The 17,606-nt window shown below is 35.7% G+C and overlaps 2 protein-coding genes across 3 annotated transcripts in view; both read right to left on the bottom strand.

The window, feature by feature from the left end:
* The window catches only part of LOC138698505 (glucose dehydrogenase [FAD, quinone]-like), a 32,887-nt gene extending 25,259 nt beyond the window's left edge, over window positions 1-7,628 (bottom strand). Inside the window, exon 1 of one of the 2 annotated variants that reach the window (XM_069824484.1) lies at window positions 7,348-7,628. The gene's annotated coding sequence lies outside the window, so the exon portion shown is untranslated. The remainder of the gene's footprint in view (window positions 1-7,347) is intronic. The other variant, XM_069824485.1, reaches the window with a different exon arrangement.
* Window positions 7,629-10,777: 3,149 nt separating this feature from the next.
* Window positions 10,778-17,335, bottom strand: LOC138698504 (glucose dehydrogenase [FAD, quinone]-like). The gene has a single exon (XM_069824483.1). It carries the CDS (start codon window positions 16,341-16,343, stop codon window positions 14,484-14,486), a length of 1,860 nt encoding a protein of 619 aa, XP_069680584.1. The 5' UTR covers window positions 16,344-17,335; the 3' UTR covers window positions 10,778-14,483.
* Window positions 17,336-17,606: the final 271 nt, after the last annotated feature.

Raw genomic sequence — 17,606 nt, 5'->3', positions numbered from 1 at the left:
AGGGTGTTCGAGAATAAGGTGCTAAGGAAAATATTTGGGGCTAAGAGGGATGAAGTCACAAGAGAATGGACAAAAGTTATACAACGCAGAACTGCACGCATTGTGTTCTTCACTTGAGATAATTAGTAACATTAAATTCAAAATGGAGGAAAAGTTTCCGAGATTTTGTAATGTACTTCACAAACGTGTATTGTGCAACATTATCTGCACGATCACATTTTTAAAATTGCAAATACATTACATTTTGCATTGACAATTTAGAACAATATTATTCCAAAGCCTTCGCAAAACTGCACTGTAATGATAACTAAGTAACAACAAGTGCACTGTAATGAGTCTATTCCAGTATAGTTTCATATTATGAAGAATGGTTTTCTTAGCAACAATTTTCTGAGTGGGAATTCTAACTTTCAAGGCCTGACAACAATAGCTGTAAATACAACAAAAAAAAAACACGAACGTTCGAAAAATAATTTAACGTGTGCTTTGACGTCAAGCCCTTTTTCAGATGCGTCACGAAATTCAATATTATTTACACTACACAGTTCTTCTATTGACACAAACAGAGGCTGGAAACGAAGATTCACTGAAGAACACTATACACCTTACCTCTGATTGAGGTTCTGACTGATATGTACATCTATTATCAGGCCGTACATCTAAAATAACGATATGCGTCAGAGGAAGAACAATTGTTTGTATAGATCTGAAGTCTGACTAGTGTAATATATAGGTAGTCAGCGATGTATGCAATGGAGAGGGAAAGGAGCTGGTCACCTTACCCCATTATCTCCTGACGTACAAGGAGAGGACATGCTCCGTATATCACCGAATTAAATAAAATTATGTGACATGAAAGTACAAGACGTACTGTTTAAAGTCATACCTGATATGGGTGGCCAATGACCCCTCGTTTTGAAAATATTGGCTATTGTTTGTGACATACTTCCGTTAGATGCTCAATAGGGAAGCATTAGACTGTGTAACAGCGTAGCTCATATGGTTGGATGCTGAGTTGTTATGCAGGAAACCTGAGTTCGAATCTTAACTGGTCCTATATATATTTTTTTAATAATGATTAATGTTGTGATCACAGTTATCTATTTACATACCTATATCATATTTCTCAATGCATTGAATGCTTCATCATGTTTTAAACAAATTACTAAATAACTAACATTGTATTGTAAAGGATAAACAATGAAATATTGCTCAAGTAGGAAGGTAAGATGTGTCACTGGTGTCTGTTCTGTTTCTGTAGGAGCTATTCCATTTCATTTTGTACCCGATTCATTATGATGTCATAAAAACACACATAACATACATATTTTCTGCACCATGCACAGCAAATGAAAGAAGGTTGTCCACAGTCACACACATTTTTCCGCACTTCTGCTGCGAAACAGATATCCTTCACATTCACAAACACTTCTCGTTCGTTTATCAATTTTGATGCATACCACGCATATATCAACATGGCTTTGAATATAGAAACTGACAATGAAAGTGAATTAAAATAATAACAATAATAATAAACTGACAACACAGTATCCAACCACATGAGCTACGCCGTTACACAGTCTAATGCTTCCCTATTAGATAGCTAACGGAAATATGTCATAAACAATAGCCAATATTTCCAAAACGAGGGGTCATTGGCCACCCATACCAGGTATGACTATAAACAGTGTGTCTTGTACTTTCTTGTCACAAAATCTGATTTAATTCGGTGATATACAGAGCGTGTCCTCTCTTTGTTAGTTGCCTTATGAGTGATCTAACATTCCATTTCATGAAGTAGACATCCCTTTTTCAAGCAGTTCATAGGAAAACTCACACACAACTTCTTTCCGAGTCAACACTTAACTAAGGTACCATACATGAAAGATTGTTACACTGGCGATTTAGCAGATATAAGAAAAACAGTGGCGAACAGTAGGATTTGGATTTCTTAGACGAAACGACAAACCAAGCAGGGATATTTATTGCAAATGTTACTATGGGATTTCTCCTTCCTGATGGTAAGACGATTTTGTCTGTGGCATATGACCATACACTGCAACAAACTTCACAGAAAGAAATCAAAATATTAAACATGTCTATTTAAGCTATCGTTTATTTTATTCGGCCGAGTTGCACCATCGCGGAATAAATCTTGGAATTGGGATATCTTATGCAAAGTTTTACCGCTAGATGGCAGGAGCGTTCCATGCGGCATTACATGTTGTAGGACTCTATTATGTCATATGCTACAGTTGATTACGTTCTCCCGCTTGTTGGTTTTCTGTGCGTGTCAAAATTATATTTATAATTATTTTGTATAACCTGGTATAATTTAATATAATTCAGTATTTTCTTATCAGATAATTTAATTTAATTTACAATAAATAATAGCGTAAATTTGTATAATATTGAGTGATTCCCCTTAAGAGATGAATGGGGAAATCTGCAGTATGCGGAATATAGATACGAGTAAATTGAATATTCATGAACATAAACCAGAACTATGAGAACGAGGTGCACTGATAAAAAAATTAATAAAAAAAAAAAAGGAACTTTGTAGAATATTACCTCTTTAATCATTAGCATTGTAAGTACCGTACGCTAAAAACAGGATATGCAGCCATCATGAGTGTGTGTTTTTTTTTTAATAGGGAAGGGACTATCGAGATTGAATTCCTCGTATTTTTCTCTACTTTGAGAAAGATCAAATGCAATGTTTGATAAGATGATATAATATGATCGCAGTAGTATCACGATTATTCCTGTGTTTTGTAGGTTGACATGTAGTTTTAAATACTATATAGGATAATTGTGAAAATTTGAAGTAAAAACATGGTTTTAATAATTAGCCTACAGCATATTAAAAACTTATTCGCGAAATGGATTTCACTTCGGATCCTCCTGGATAACAAACATCCCAGTTAATCGAGACGTAAAATAATGACGTAAACTTCGGAGACTCCTAGAAGTCATTATTGTATATAATCTAAACGAACATAGCTTGTTGTCGACATTGCTCATATTTTTATTAATTTTTCTTTTCTCTCTTCCAAAATGAAGCTTAGTCAACAGTTCTTTTTGTTTAATAGCTAACACTTTCAGGGCGCAATTTTAGTAGTTAAACTTTTTAAGGTTTAAAGCATATATTCAGAATATTTCGGGACTTGAATGAAGACAAAAGACTTTCCCTGATTTTTACATATACGAACACAACAAAAATTTGACATTTTGAGTTGTTTTTAAGAGTATTTAATGTACTAATACACTACGTAAATCCTCAATGTTTATATACCTGAAAACAAATGCACACGCAAAGCACATCCCTCAAAGTACACGCGCGCTATCTGTTGGTGCTAGTTCAGGATATCCCTATAGCCATGCGTGGAATTGCCTAACTATAGAATAAATGGAGGTCTGTATTGTATGACGCTCGTTTGTTTCAAGGTTATTTATTCCATAGTTAGCAGAACTGGAACAGAGGTTGGCAATACTTAGATGGTGTTTTGTTTATAAAGTGTATTCACAATACCAGTATTTTCTTTTTAACATTTGTGAACATATCATTACTATTTTATACTGTTTTCGCTGTAAGAAAAATCCTAATCTAAACACAAGCACGTGGCTGTCATACCCGTGATTGGCTCACAGTCGGAACACTCACACGACGCAGGAAAATATAGTCCGTATTTGGAAACTATCATCTTGTATTATTTGAAAATAAAAAATTGAATTCTAATTGTTAAATACAATGAAACATATAACTTCACTCATATGTAAAACGATAATATGTAAAAAAGCTACTTTTATATTTTGTTATGTACTATGAACGCGGATGAATACAAACAGTAATACCGAAGTAGTCTGTTCTTGTAACAAGCTGGCGTCACTTGAGTCCGTAGTTATCCACGTAAGCACGTGGTACTGAAGTATAGCTTCTGCATCCTCGGTGTGTATGGTTATTAAACATTAGAGTGGAAACCCTCTCAAAAGCGGAGAAAAATAAATAGTCTTAAATGTATACAATAAGTTAAGTAAGTTTTGATTAGAGTAATTATAAAGTAAATGTTTCCTAAGCAAATGAATGCATAGTAGTGAGGTTAGGTCTACTTGACGAGCAACGGGAAATGTTTAACATGAAACAGAATGTACAACAGTAGGCGGGAACACGTACTGAGAATCTATGGCGCCAAACAGTGGCCAATGAAGCCTCACTTCAGTCACGTGTTATTGTTTATATTAGGATTTTTCTTACAGCGAACAGATTATAGCTACAAAATTTATTATAAAGAAATGAATGAATCAAAAGAAATTAGAAAGCAAAACTGTAAGATAGAAGATACATTTAAACTTGTTGAGACAATAAATGACTATAATAATGTGCTCTAAAAACTGATGTCATGTACGGTACGTAATACCATCTATCAAAAGGCCAGAACATGGGAGTCTGTGGCTAGGTTATTTAATGCTCAGACTAATACCTATAGGCGTGCAGAACGTAATGCTGTAATACTGATGTTGTAATATTACAATATTGCCTTACGAATTCGTTTAAAATTTAATTTTAATTCTTTAAAAAATTAGCATTTATTTACAATAATGTGAACTATTTTTACCTGTCTGTCATGTGCTCCTAATCATCATTTGTTAATTCCAGTATGCTTAAAACATGGTCCATTTTTAGTTTAAATCTTGCCAGAAATTCTTGATCTTCATACTAATTTCACATGTCAGGTCTAGTATGACTTATTCTTTTTTTTTCGCGTTCTCAAAAATACATTACATAATAATTCACAAGCAGTACAAGATATTTATGTCTAATACTGCTGCCATTTTATAATTTATTCTCTAGATAACAATTTTAGATCCAGTTGTACGAACACGGAATAAAGTCCTGTTAAAATTAATTCCACGGTTATGCGAGAAATGTGTTGTACGAACTTGGAATAGTGCATTATTCGGAGGATAACTTCCGAATAAGCTATCCCATGCTTTCAGTAGTTGTTAAATTTATATCTAGAGAATAAAATATAAAATGGCTGCAGCATTAGACATGAATCTCTGATAGTGATGATGAATTACATATAATGTATTTTTGAGAATGCGGAAATAAAGAAAATAAGGCACAGACTTTATCTATTAAACGAGTGTAACAATGAAGAATTTCTGGCAAGAGTCAGTCTAAAAGTGGACACTGCTTAAAGCGTGCTGGGATTGATTAATGATTATTGGAACATATAACACACAGGTAAAAATAGTTCACAATTTCATCCTTATAAAGAAATTGTAATTTTTTTAATAATTAAAATTAAATTTAAGCAAATTCATAGCACAATATTATATTAGTATTACGTTTTGCATTATTATAACCTAGCTATAGACTCCCATGCTCTTTTGCTTTTAATTTAAAAGTTATGGCAGCAGTTTTTGCTTTCTAGCACGTTCTTGTAGTCATTCACTATCACAACTAGCTTAAGAGTAATCTTCTATCTAATAATTTTGACTTCTAATTTATTTTCATTTACTCATTTCTTCATAACAAAATCTGTACACAAAATAATGATATGTTCAGAAAATAAATTTCAACAATTACTGGTATTCTGAATGTACTTTATAAACAGAACGCCATCTAAAATATTGCAACCTCTGTTCCAATTCGGCTAACTACGGAATAGATAACCTTGTAATAAACGAACGTCATACAACACGATACTCCATTTATTCTATAGTTAGGCTATTCCATGAATAGCGTCAAAAATCATGGAATACCTTTTTCGGAAGATATCCTCCGAATAGTACACTATTCCGAGTTTATACAAATCATTTCTCGCATAACCTTTGAATTAAGTTTAACAGGACTTTATACCGTGTTCGTACAACTGGACCTCAATCTGGTATGATATCAATAAGATGTTTCAGGCAGTGTCCGTATTTTTAGTAGACCCGACTGTACCTTTTGTTTATACTGAACTCCTGTTCCTAGCTGTATGCACAGAAAGTCGGAACTTCCAAGCTTTAATAACAACGTAACATAGATTTTTTGCGTAAAGATTAATTTTTGGTCCTACAGAATATATCTGTTATGGTAATAATTGATATTAAAGGAGAAAAATTCGCTCCGGCGCTGGGGATCGAACCCGGGTCCTTGATTCTACGTACCAAGCGCTCTAACCTTTGAGCTACGCCGAAGTTCAATCCACAGCACCGGATCGAATTCCTCTCCTCCAGTGTTTTTCCCTTTTTGGCCTGACTCAATTGTTACCATAACAGATATATTCTGTAGGACCAAAAATTAATCTTTACGTAGATTCCGCACAACAGTGCATATTACTATGAAATCTCGGCCACCAAGTCACTCAATTGAGTGCGCTCCTAGTATAATAGCAGTTGACTTAATATAAATGTCAACATACGTGTCGATTTTTATTTTATTGGGTTATTTTACGACGCTGTATCAACATCTCAGGTTATTTAGCATCTGAATGAAATGAAGGTGATAGGCCTAATGCCGGTGAAATGAGTCCGGGGTCCAGCATCGAAATTTACCCAGCATATGCTCGTATTGGGTTGAGGGAAACCCCCGGAAAAAACCTCAACTGGGTAACTTGCCCCGACCGGGATTCGAACCCGGGCCACCTGGTTTCGCGGCCAGACGCGCTGATACATGTCGAACTTGGAGTCAGGCCACAAAGGGAAAATCACTGGAGGAGAATGATTCGATTCGGTGTAGCTCAATGGTTAGAGCGCTTGGTACGTAGAACCAAGGACCCGGGTTCGATCCCCGGCACCGGAGCTAATTTTTCTCCTCTATCAATAAATTTGTTGGTTCAATATTTTATTCCCCCCCCCCCCACCAATTGAGAACTTTAGAACTTATTTAAGAACAGAAATCCGGTAAAAATGTTTAAAGAATTTATGGAATATTTTAGTAGGTTATTTTACGACGTTTTATCAACATCTTAAGTTATTTAGCGTCTGAATGAGATGAAGGTGATAATGCTGGTGAAATGAGTCCGAGGTCCAACACCGAAAGTTACCCAGCATTTGCTCATATTGGGTTGAGGGAAAATCCTGGAAAAAAACCTCAATTACGTAACTTTCCCCAAACAGAAATAGAACCCGGACCACCTGATTTCGCGGCCAGACAAGCTAACCGTTACTCCACAGGTGTGGTTTATGGAATATAGCCTACGTAATTCCAGAGACACGTATTCAATGTGAGATGAATATTTCCTTCGAAATTAAAACTGAGTTTCTAATAATTATTGCTAGAACCTCACCATAGAATCTTACTCTTAAGATATATTAAAAGATTGGCTTTAGTTAACAAAGAATGTTTTCAGATACCTGCAAGTTACATCTGTTTCTCGGATTAGTCCATCATTCTGCACATCCAGCGCGACCTAGGGAACGACGTTTCGGCGCTGTACCGCACACAACACGCTGGCAAACTCTTCTATTGAGACTGTCGTACAGCTGTGAGAGACACGCAATCCCGGCCAAGGCTGTCGTAGAGTGTCCTAGGTGCTCATTAAAATGCCTGCATCGTAGCAACCTCTAATTCAAGTAATGGAAACTTTCAGTCTTCCTATGTTATGTTTTGCTTACTTTCACGAGCAAATTATTGTCTTAGCCATAACATGTGATCAGTTTGCGAAGCCGTACCCTTCATGTTACACCAAACGCATCCTTATGACAATTCTTACGATATAAAGTATAGCATGACCGCATCATTTTTCTTTTCCTGTGGTCACGAACAGGAAGAACTTCGTCACGAAATCGGAGGAAGAATTCTCGCAGTATCCGGCATAGTGTAGGGGAGAAGTGGGTACAGTGAGACAGGGAGAACAGTGAGACATTTTTTATTACATGGTAAATTTTTATGTTGAGATGTTGGTAACAGTGGAGTTGTATGTTGCATGAGTAAAGTAACAGTATTTTCATACTCGATTTGATTCTAGTTGTAAAGGTGAGTGATGAAAAAATAATTCGTAATTTTTCACTCTAGAAGTAAAATTTTGGCTTGTGTTTAATGAAGGTTATACTGGATATACAAATGAAGTATAAATATGAATGTTTTGTTACCTAATACTATGGTATTTGAGGTTATGTTTGGCAAAGTTTCGTCTATCTTGTTTTGATTTTGAAGTGATGGCGTCATTTTTAAACGAACTATGCGTAAAGGGAACAGTGAGACATGCCATTGAAGGGTACACACTGAGACGTCTCACTGTTCCCATGTACCAATGATTTGCAAAAACAAACTGTAATTATATTACATTTACCAGTAACTAACATTAAAAATGAACATACTAGTAACCAATTTAGGAACTGTAGCTTAAAATAATAATGAATACATTACATTATAATGGTTTCATAAATAAAAAAAATATTCACAAAATTTAAGAAAATGTTAAAAGATAATAAAGAATTACATTAAATTCTTATAGTTATAAGCTTTGTTGTCACCAAAAATTAATTTCATTTTTTCGAAAAAGTTTGAAATGTCATGGAAAATTCACTTTTCCTAATGTTCCAGATGTTACAATGATTTCGAAGTCAGACATCAAAATTATTCTAAATAACCCTACAGAACATGACAAGATAAAGAGACAGCAAGTTTCCTTTCTTTTGAAATAAATGTAAATCATTTCAATGTCCGTTAATAGACACTGTGGTGTCTCACTGTACCCTCCAGAATGAAAAAGTGAGACATTTGCATTTTTTTTTTTACAAACACGTATTGTATATTATGTCCTTTATCTATTAACATTTTTGTTTATGTATTATTGTACTCCAAGTTTTAATGTATATTTCCATTGCACTTGATTTTAAACATACTTGAATTATCACTTGCATACATACTGTATGTCTTAATATTTTGTGTCTCACTGTACCCACTATTCCCCTACACCGAACTTTAATGACATGTAGAGGCGAACATCATAGATTAGAATTCCTTTAAAAGTATGCAGTTTTGTCATAAATATAATGTCCTTCCTTGTCCGGCGGATGTCCGGCATAATGCTGAACTCACGTAATGTGTCATAGGGTCAGCCAGGAGTTCAACAAACAAAACAACCGGTGCTAGTGTAGTTCTTCGAAGTTTTCAATTTTACTTCAGGGGGTGAAGATCTGCTGTCGTTTTTCTTTTACGGAACTAATGTCTACTGCTGTTGTCTACCAGAACAAAACCAAGACTTCACGTATAATAATGATTTAACTTAATATAATGTTTTTTTTTCAAAGACATATTTGGCCCGATACATATAAATACAGGGACATCATTTTATTTTTACTAACATTTTTAATATTAGCCTGGCTCTACTTTTGAATTAAAGGTCTAGAACCGGAAACACCGCTTTCTCCCCCTTCCAAGACTGGAGTTCGATGATACTGGCGTAAAATACAAATCACTTTACTAGGTATAGGAGGGAAGAAAAGTACTTCATCCATTTACGTAAACTAGGAAATATCGCAATTTTGAGTTTGATCATTTTCATTAGGTTTTTGTTTAATCAAAACACAGTACTGTATTAACACTTAGTGTTTTTACTCACGAATTGAACTATCCATTCGGACGAATTAATTATGCAGTGTGTATTGTACTGTTACATCACATTAGCGTACAATATAGAGAATGAAGTTAAATTGAAAAATAATCATAATATGGATATTTAAACACATTTTTGAAAATGGTGGCCGTTCATTTCGATACAGGCTTCAGTTCTTTTGTGCATATTATAGCACTATAGGCTATTGTACCTAATCCCTTCGTACGAGTAACTCATGTTGAAATAATTCTATACCTACTCTATAAAAGAGTACCTTACTTACTGTAAATTTAATCTTCACTTCTGCCCGATCCGAAAAGATAAAATTACTCAGACATGCTATCTACTGTCCGTTCAAGTGGTTTTGTCGCAGGGTCGTAGAAAGGAAGGGGGGAAAATCACGTGACAGTTAATTACTTAACGAGGCCCTTTTATTTAAGTTATTTTAAACAGTTGTATAATATTACGTAGACGTCCAATTCCTAACAGAAATTAATGATTTCAGAAAAGAGATAAGACAGCCCAGCAACTAGACTTTACAGAGGGGCGAACAGAAGCAGATGGGGGAAACCGGGATGCGACGTAGGCAAACGGACGACAGTACCTGTGCGAAAATATGATTCAAAATTGAAAACTCTTTCGTCACTGGAAAACGCGAACATATTTCTGGAACGTACTACACTCACTAACTCAGTGCTGCATACGCGGTCTTGGTTCTGTGTGGAGAACGGTTGTAAGTTTACTAGTAGAGAGAGTGGGAGTGAATGACATTCAAAAACTCAGGTACAATAAAAATTGAAGTAAAAATTAAATGATGTCCCTGTATTACAAAATGAATGTATCTATATTTGTTTATTTCCATCAAATTACTTACCTTTTATTATAAACCAGCAAGCCATTAAATTATGACATAAAATACAGTGAGCATCCATTTAAATTAGTAAGCATTCTAGGTCTCACGCATCAATCTCGGTTAAAGTTGCCACTTAACTCATGCTTAAGCATACGTCGACCTCGGTTAGAATTTAAAGAAGATATTAACCAGATAATATCAAACCGGCTATATTCGATAAATTACACACTGTGTTCGAAAATTCATGGTGGAGTTTCAGAATAGTATATTTTTTGCATAAATAGAGGTAAAATGTAATATTGGTGCCAGATGAAAATAAAACTCTCTAAGCCTGTAAGTTTGAGGCATTGAAGGAAATAAAAGACGGTAACAATCAAACAAATGCAATAATTGTTATTCTTAAAATTAATTATACAAGATGGATGCCCGAAGAAAAGTGCAATGTGTTTTGTGGCTGGCAAAATTTGAATCTGTGACTCGTGTATGACGTGAATTTCTACGCGTATTTAACAAAGACCACACGAGAATAACATTCTTAGTTGGAATAGACAGTTGAAAGAAACTGGAAGACTATTGGAGAAAAAGCGTACTGGAACACCATCGACAAATAATGGTGAGACGGTAGAATCCATCCCAAGAACATTTGTTCAGTCCAAAGAAATGTGTCCGAAAATTAGGACTTCCGAAACAACAGTTCATAGAACAAAGCCATACCTACCTTTTGTGATAATCACCTGGATTATTGTTACGTTTACTTGTTAATTAGGTTATTTAACTATTATTATCAATTATTATGTTTGTAACTAAGTTACCATTGCCACCGGGTGTTTGCCCACTTCCAGCGTAAATAAATACATACATATGTAACAATTGAAGTTTGTAAGAAGCCAGATGAAGACGTTTCTTTAAAACCCTAGAAAAATAAAAAGACGAAGAGAGAAAGAGCATGAAAAATTGGAATTGCATTAATGAGACACCATGTGATTAATTAGGGTTTGATGGGAATTTTTTATTACAGTTATCACAAGTTCATGCCTTAGAGATGCAGGCAAAGCAAAAAAGCTGTCTAAAAAAAAAAACAGGGATACTCCTTCGACCATCTATTGATCAGTTTTCTAATTTATAGTAATTTATTATCTCTTGAGGGGTATTTCAGCTCTTGAAGCATGTTTGGATTGACATATTGGCATGGCGCCTATAATATAAAAGTACATATAACTTCAGAAAATTACACATAATATAGACTTATTTTTACTTATTTACCTAACAATTTTAGCTTATAATAATTTCTCTTACTTCTAAATTTAACACAACTTCGGAAAATATATTCATCATTATTTTTAAAAGTATTTTAATTTATTTTAGCAATACAAACTGTATCATAATTTTGTCAATCTATTTCCTTACACATAACAAAATTATTTAACATACAGCAATTTTCTAGAATTGGCAGCAAGGTATTAAAGTTACAGTAAATTGTATAAATTTTTATGGGAAACAGGTGTCATTAGAAAAGTTGCTAATCTTATTCAATTTTAATGTAATTTCAACCAAACTTTTAAACGTGATACATTAAGCATCTGTGTGTATCACAATAGCCTTACATCATTGCTCTGTACAATATGGCCAGATTTATAGCACTGTATCAGAATATCCCTCCACTGGCCACCCTACCCCATTATCTCCTTGACTAGTTGCCTCATAAGTGGTGTCATGTTGATATCACTTGTGAGGTTCAGGCCTACCTTCGGACAGTTGACTAAACAATAAAGAACTCTGCCAAGAATGTCTGAAGTAACAAGATTCCGAATGTTTTCACTGTAAAATTTATTTCCGACATAACCTCAGAGGAAGAAGTGTAAGGGGATAAGATCAGGACATCTTGCTGGCCACGGGATGGGTGCATGTCTGCCAATCCACCGATCTGGAAATCGACGATTCATTATTCTTTTTGCACATGATTTGCAAAAATGGAGCGGTACTGCTCCTTGTTGAAAGATGATATGAAACCCAGAGTCTTCGATTTGCTTCAATCAAACTAGTAAGTTTTCTAGCATGTATTTTTACGAAGTGTGGTAGATGTGGTTTCAGCAAAGAAAAGACCCAAGAATCTGGTTGTGCTTTAGACCACAACAAACGTTGATCTCTGGAGAATCTCGAATATGTTTACTGTCTATGTAACGTGTGGATTTTCAGAGCCCGAAATGCGGTAATTGTGTCGATTCACGCAACCGCTATGTGAAACGTTGCCACATCCGAGAAGAAGAGCTTACCTATAAATCCTGGTTGATCGTCAGTTGTTTGTGGAATGTTAACAGCGATTTATCCTTACGCATTGTGACTTGAATGCAACAGTAATCACAAAAACACGTCTACTATTCTGACTAATTTTTCATTGAATAATATTTCAGCATACAACAAAAATGATTTTATTATGACGACAACAATGACAGAAAATTAAATCAAATGAACGCTTAAATGAATGCTATATTTTTTTAGTTGCTAATGATAAATTTAACAACAGTGACAGAAAATAAAGCCACATGAACACTAACTTTTTAACTTCTAGCTACAGAATTAAGGCTAAATCGTATTTAATCCCCTACACATAATAGATATAAGAAATGTAAGTACGGTTAACAAAATTCCTAGCGGAAAATAAGAAAATTCTTTTAAATAATTTTGTTAATTGAAAAACTTGATTATTTCAAACCAAACTGACTAACACATCTAGACACAAGGTAACGAATTCGCTTACCTAAGATATTATATTCATTAACCAACTTAGAGATGTAAGCCTATAGCGAAACGAATAACGAGATGGATACTCAGAAAAGGTTAAGTGATCTAATGTTTGAGGAAGAAGAAGAAAGTCCACACCTGTGGAGTAACTGTCAGCGCGTCTGGCTGCGAAACCAGGTGGCCCGGGTTCGAATCCCGGTCGGGGAAAGTTACCTGGTTGAGGTTTTTTCCGGGGTTTTCCCACAACCCAATACGAGCAAATGCTGGGTAACTTTCGGTGCTGGACCCTGGACTCATTTCACCGGTATTATCAGCTTCATTTCATTCAGACGCTAAATAACCTGAGATGTTGATACAGCGTCGTAAAATAACCCAATAAAATAAAATAAAGAAGAAGAAGAAGTAGTAAACATCTTGGTGACTTAAAACAAAAAAGAGCAATAACCTTTTAAAAAATTCGGATTTTGTAAGCTTGTGTGTCAGCTTAATTTCCCCGAAGTCTAAGAATTATGCTACGTATATGTATAATCTCAATAGAGATGTATAGAAGTACAGATATTTGAAACCAATACACGGCAGTAAAACTCAATTATCCTGAAAGACTAAAATCTTATATTTTAACAATTCCGAGAAAAATTGTAAATTTCCTAATCAGTCCCAAAAATTAAAATAAACTGTTCTCTCTTGAATTTATACAGTGTCTTTCACTTCTGAAGATTGTAGAGGGGACTTAGTAGATACAGTTTTGATGCAGAACTCATGTCCGGAAACGTACCGTTTCGGTGCTACAAAGATGAAAAGAATGAAGACTTCAAATCTTCTGCTTGACGGTAGGCAACCCAAATTAACAAATGGCGACATCTTAAGTCACGTGATGTGACGTGTCTTCCACTTACAGTCTGACGTGCTGCTTCGAACTTCGCTTGCCATTCGGTCATTGAATAATACGGCACAGTTCAGCATAGCTGCATACACATTTGCAGAGGACACATTTCACTTGCAGTCCGACAACGTCTCGACCAAACATCGAGCAGCTCTTTTAATGCACACAGGCAAGAGCTCGTTAACCTGAGTGAAACGGGAGAATTGAAATTGATTCGATATTGTCAACATTGTAGGACCGTAACGGTACGTTTTTGGACATGGGTTCTACATCAGAACATTGTCTACTAAGTCCCTGCTACAACCTCTAGAAGTGTGTAATAGAAATTATGAAACACTCTGCATCTTCGTGTACATTGTTTTATATTACTTTGGTTTCCCGTGTGTTGTTTTACATGACGTAGCAGTTCTCCTCCACTTAAAACAGCTAACCAAGAACTGAATAATTTCCATTATATTTTCTCACCCCAGTCACTTTTTATCATGTCAGCACCTTTTTCTGCGATCATGTAGACTGCTGCCAATGTGTGTCCTGAGACGATAGAAGGCATGATAGAAGAATCAACAACTCGAAGATTTTTCACTCCTCTGAATCGTAACCTGGTATCAACAACGGCGTCCGGATCTGAATCAGGTCCCATCTTGCACGTCCCTGTCGTATGGACTACTGTTATAGTCATTTGACGAGCACAACACTCCCAGTACGCATCCGAACCAAACTCGTGAGATTTGCAGGGAGGCAACGACTCTGAGAACAGTTGAGCACCAAATTTCTCAAACGGAATAGTTTTCGCCAATTCCAGAGCCATCTTGGCACCTTTTATCATTATCTTCATATCTCTTGGATCTGAGAAGAAATTTGGATAAATCAGAGGATCGTTTTTGGGATTATCGTCTTTGATCATCACCCTACCAGTGCTATAGGGTCGTAGAAGAACTGGAAAAATAGTGAAACCGCTTTTGTGTTGCAAAGGTTTAAAGAATTCGTTCATACTGTCCGACAGTATCCCAAATGGGCTTAGGTAAAATGGAATTGAAGGCAGTAACAGTCCTCCGAAATACAGTTCTATTTCTGGATAATTTGAAGACGGCTCAATTTCAACAAAAGCCATGGCTTCAAATCCACTCGGCACAGTAAAACCACCATCTCGCTTGAAGGTATATTGGATAAAATCTTTGAATAGGTGCATATAATTGTAGACCTGAAGATCAACGGTTGCATTAACAGTAAAATAAAGATTTATGAATGTGTATTGGTCATGCATATTGTAGCCCACTTTGGAGTCGTGCACAACTGGGATTCCTTTGTCTTGCAGGTGATCTTTGGGACCAAGTCCGGATAGCATCAGTAACTTCGGAGAATTTATAGCTCCTGCTGATACTATCACTTCCTTTTTGGCTATAGCTTGCCGCGTCATCCAAAAACGTCTATATTCAACGCCAATTGCCTTCATTTCATTTTTGTCTATGAGTATTTTTGTAACGGAACTCCATTTCATGACGTGTAAATTCTTTCTTCCCATTGCTGGCTCCAAGAAAGCTTTGTTAGCACTCACTCGAGCACCATTCATAATAACGCTTTGGGAATATGAAAAGCCCGTCTGATTCTCTGCATTATAGTCATTATTTGCATAACCTTTCAATTTCCCAGCCTCTATGAAAGCTGTTGCCAATGGAGTATGAAAAGGTGGATAGTCAATGGGGATGCTTCCCTTAGTGGAGTGATATTTAGTGTCATTAGCGTATTGAGGGATATCCATCCTCTCAAATTTTTTGAAATAATGCAAGACTTTCTCATATCCCCAGTCAGTGTTTCCTAAAGCCTCCCAATGATCAAAATCTTTTCTGTTTCCACGGGTATACGCCATGTCATTGAGCACGCTGCCTCCCCCAATACCTCTACCTTGTTGCCAAATCATACGACCTCCCTTCATGCCTAATCCGAAGGAATCGTTCTTCTCTGCTTTGTATCCCCAGTTCGCAGGCGTTATGGTGAACATGGGCGAGAACAAAGGGACTTGTTGGATGGAAGTTTCGGGTCCACCAGCTTCCAGGAGTAAGACGGTCCAGTTTGGAACCTCGGAGAGACGAGCCGCTAGTAAGCATCCTGCTGCACCTCCTCCCACAATGATGAAGTCGTACTCCTCAGGCGCCCCTTTCACTACAGTGAGTCCCAGAAATAACAGCACAACAAGCGTGGAGCGTGATTTCCGACGACAGACGTTGATCATATTCCAAAATTGAGATTCCTGGAAGTAAATTAGAAATATGAGACATTCATATGGGTTCATTGGATGTAAAACCATTTTCATCCTAATGACAAGAACTAATATGCCTGTTCAATTTTCTTAACGTCAGTACCTACATCTCATGGATTCTCAATTCTCCAATCGATGGCTTGTGAATAAAAGTTTTACTTTCTTTTCAGAATTGAGATTCTGTAACTTTAAAAAAAACTCTGTCGCTTTATACACTAAAATTCCCTTTAACGAACACTTCTCAGTAGTGCAAGCCGCTTAACAAATAACAGTAATTTAACATTTTCCCATGAGACTCAATCCATAATAAGAAGGTAGAAGAAAAAGAAGAAGAAATAAGAATTTGCTATTAATAAGATATTTTCCCATAAATACGAATGTTCCATATGAAAGAATTTCTACCACTTACTCTAAAAAGAATCTTATTCAGACGCTTGTAATGCCCCATTTTGATTATTGCGATTCTCTGCTAACTAATGTAAGTTCACTCTTAGCTAAGAGACTACAACGTGTTCATAATGTGTGCATACGATTCATCTGCAATACTCGTAAATTTGACCATATAACACCTTCCCTCCTGTTACTTTCATGGGTGAGTCTGAAGGAACGAAGAACAATACATTCACTGTCTCTTCTCTTTAGAATCATGCATACTTCTACTCCGAATTATCTGTTATCGCGCTTTCAATTTCTTACAACTCTTCGAAACCGACATCAAGCATTTCTTTCTATCCCTCATCATAGAACGTCTTTATATTCATCTTCCTATACTGTAGAAATACCTCGCCTCTGGAATTCGTTACCTAATGACGTCAGGGACTGCCGGACTTCATCACAACTCAAAATTAAATTAGAAAATTTTGTCTTAGTTAATGTTTTTAGGTATTGCTAGAAGTATTTATTTGCTTTTTTTCTTTTTCTTATTTTAGTCTAGATTAAAATTGCAAGTTTCTTGTTTATATTAGTTAATTAGTTAGGATACAATTAATTATGATACTTAATCACTCATTTAAAGTTTATGTGACAGCAACCTGTGTATATTTTTGTGTGGCTTCATATTTTATTGTGTTTTTCTCTCTCTCTTTATTTTTTGTGTAGATTTATTTTGTCTATAGTGTATTTTTTTCTCTTTTTTTCTATATTATTGTATTTGTATTCCTGGTGTTTTGGAAGAGAAGGCCTGATGGCCTTAACTACACCAGAATAAATAAATAAATGTTTATATTCCGGAAAATGTTATCTCATGTCAACTGATGCCTATATGGGCAAGCGCGCGCTTTAGAGCTCAGGAGAGTCTGAGCGCTTTACAGCGGAAAG

Source organism: Periplaneta americana, chromosome 4 (assembly GCF_040183065.1).
Source record: "Periplaneta americana isolate PAMFEO1 chromosome 4, P.americana_PAMFEO1_priV1, whole genome shotgun sequence".
Lineage (NCBI taxonomy): Eukaryota > Metazoa > Arthropoda > Insecta > Blattodea > Blattidae > Periplaneta > Periplaneta americana.
This window is presented reverse-complemented; position numbering and strand designations above follow the sequence as displayed.

Coding starts and splice junctions, on each gene's coding strand:
- LOC138698504 (XM_069824483.1), bottom strand. CDS start 16,343: ATGAAAATGGTTTTACATCCAATGAACCCATATGAATGTCTCATATTT.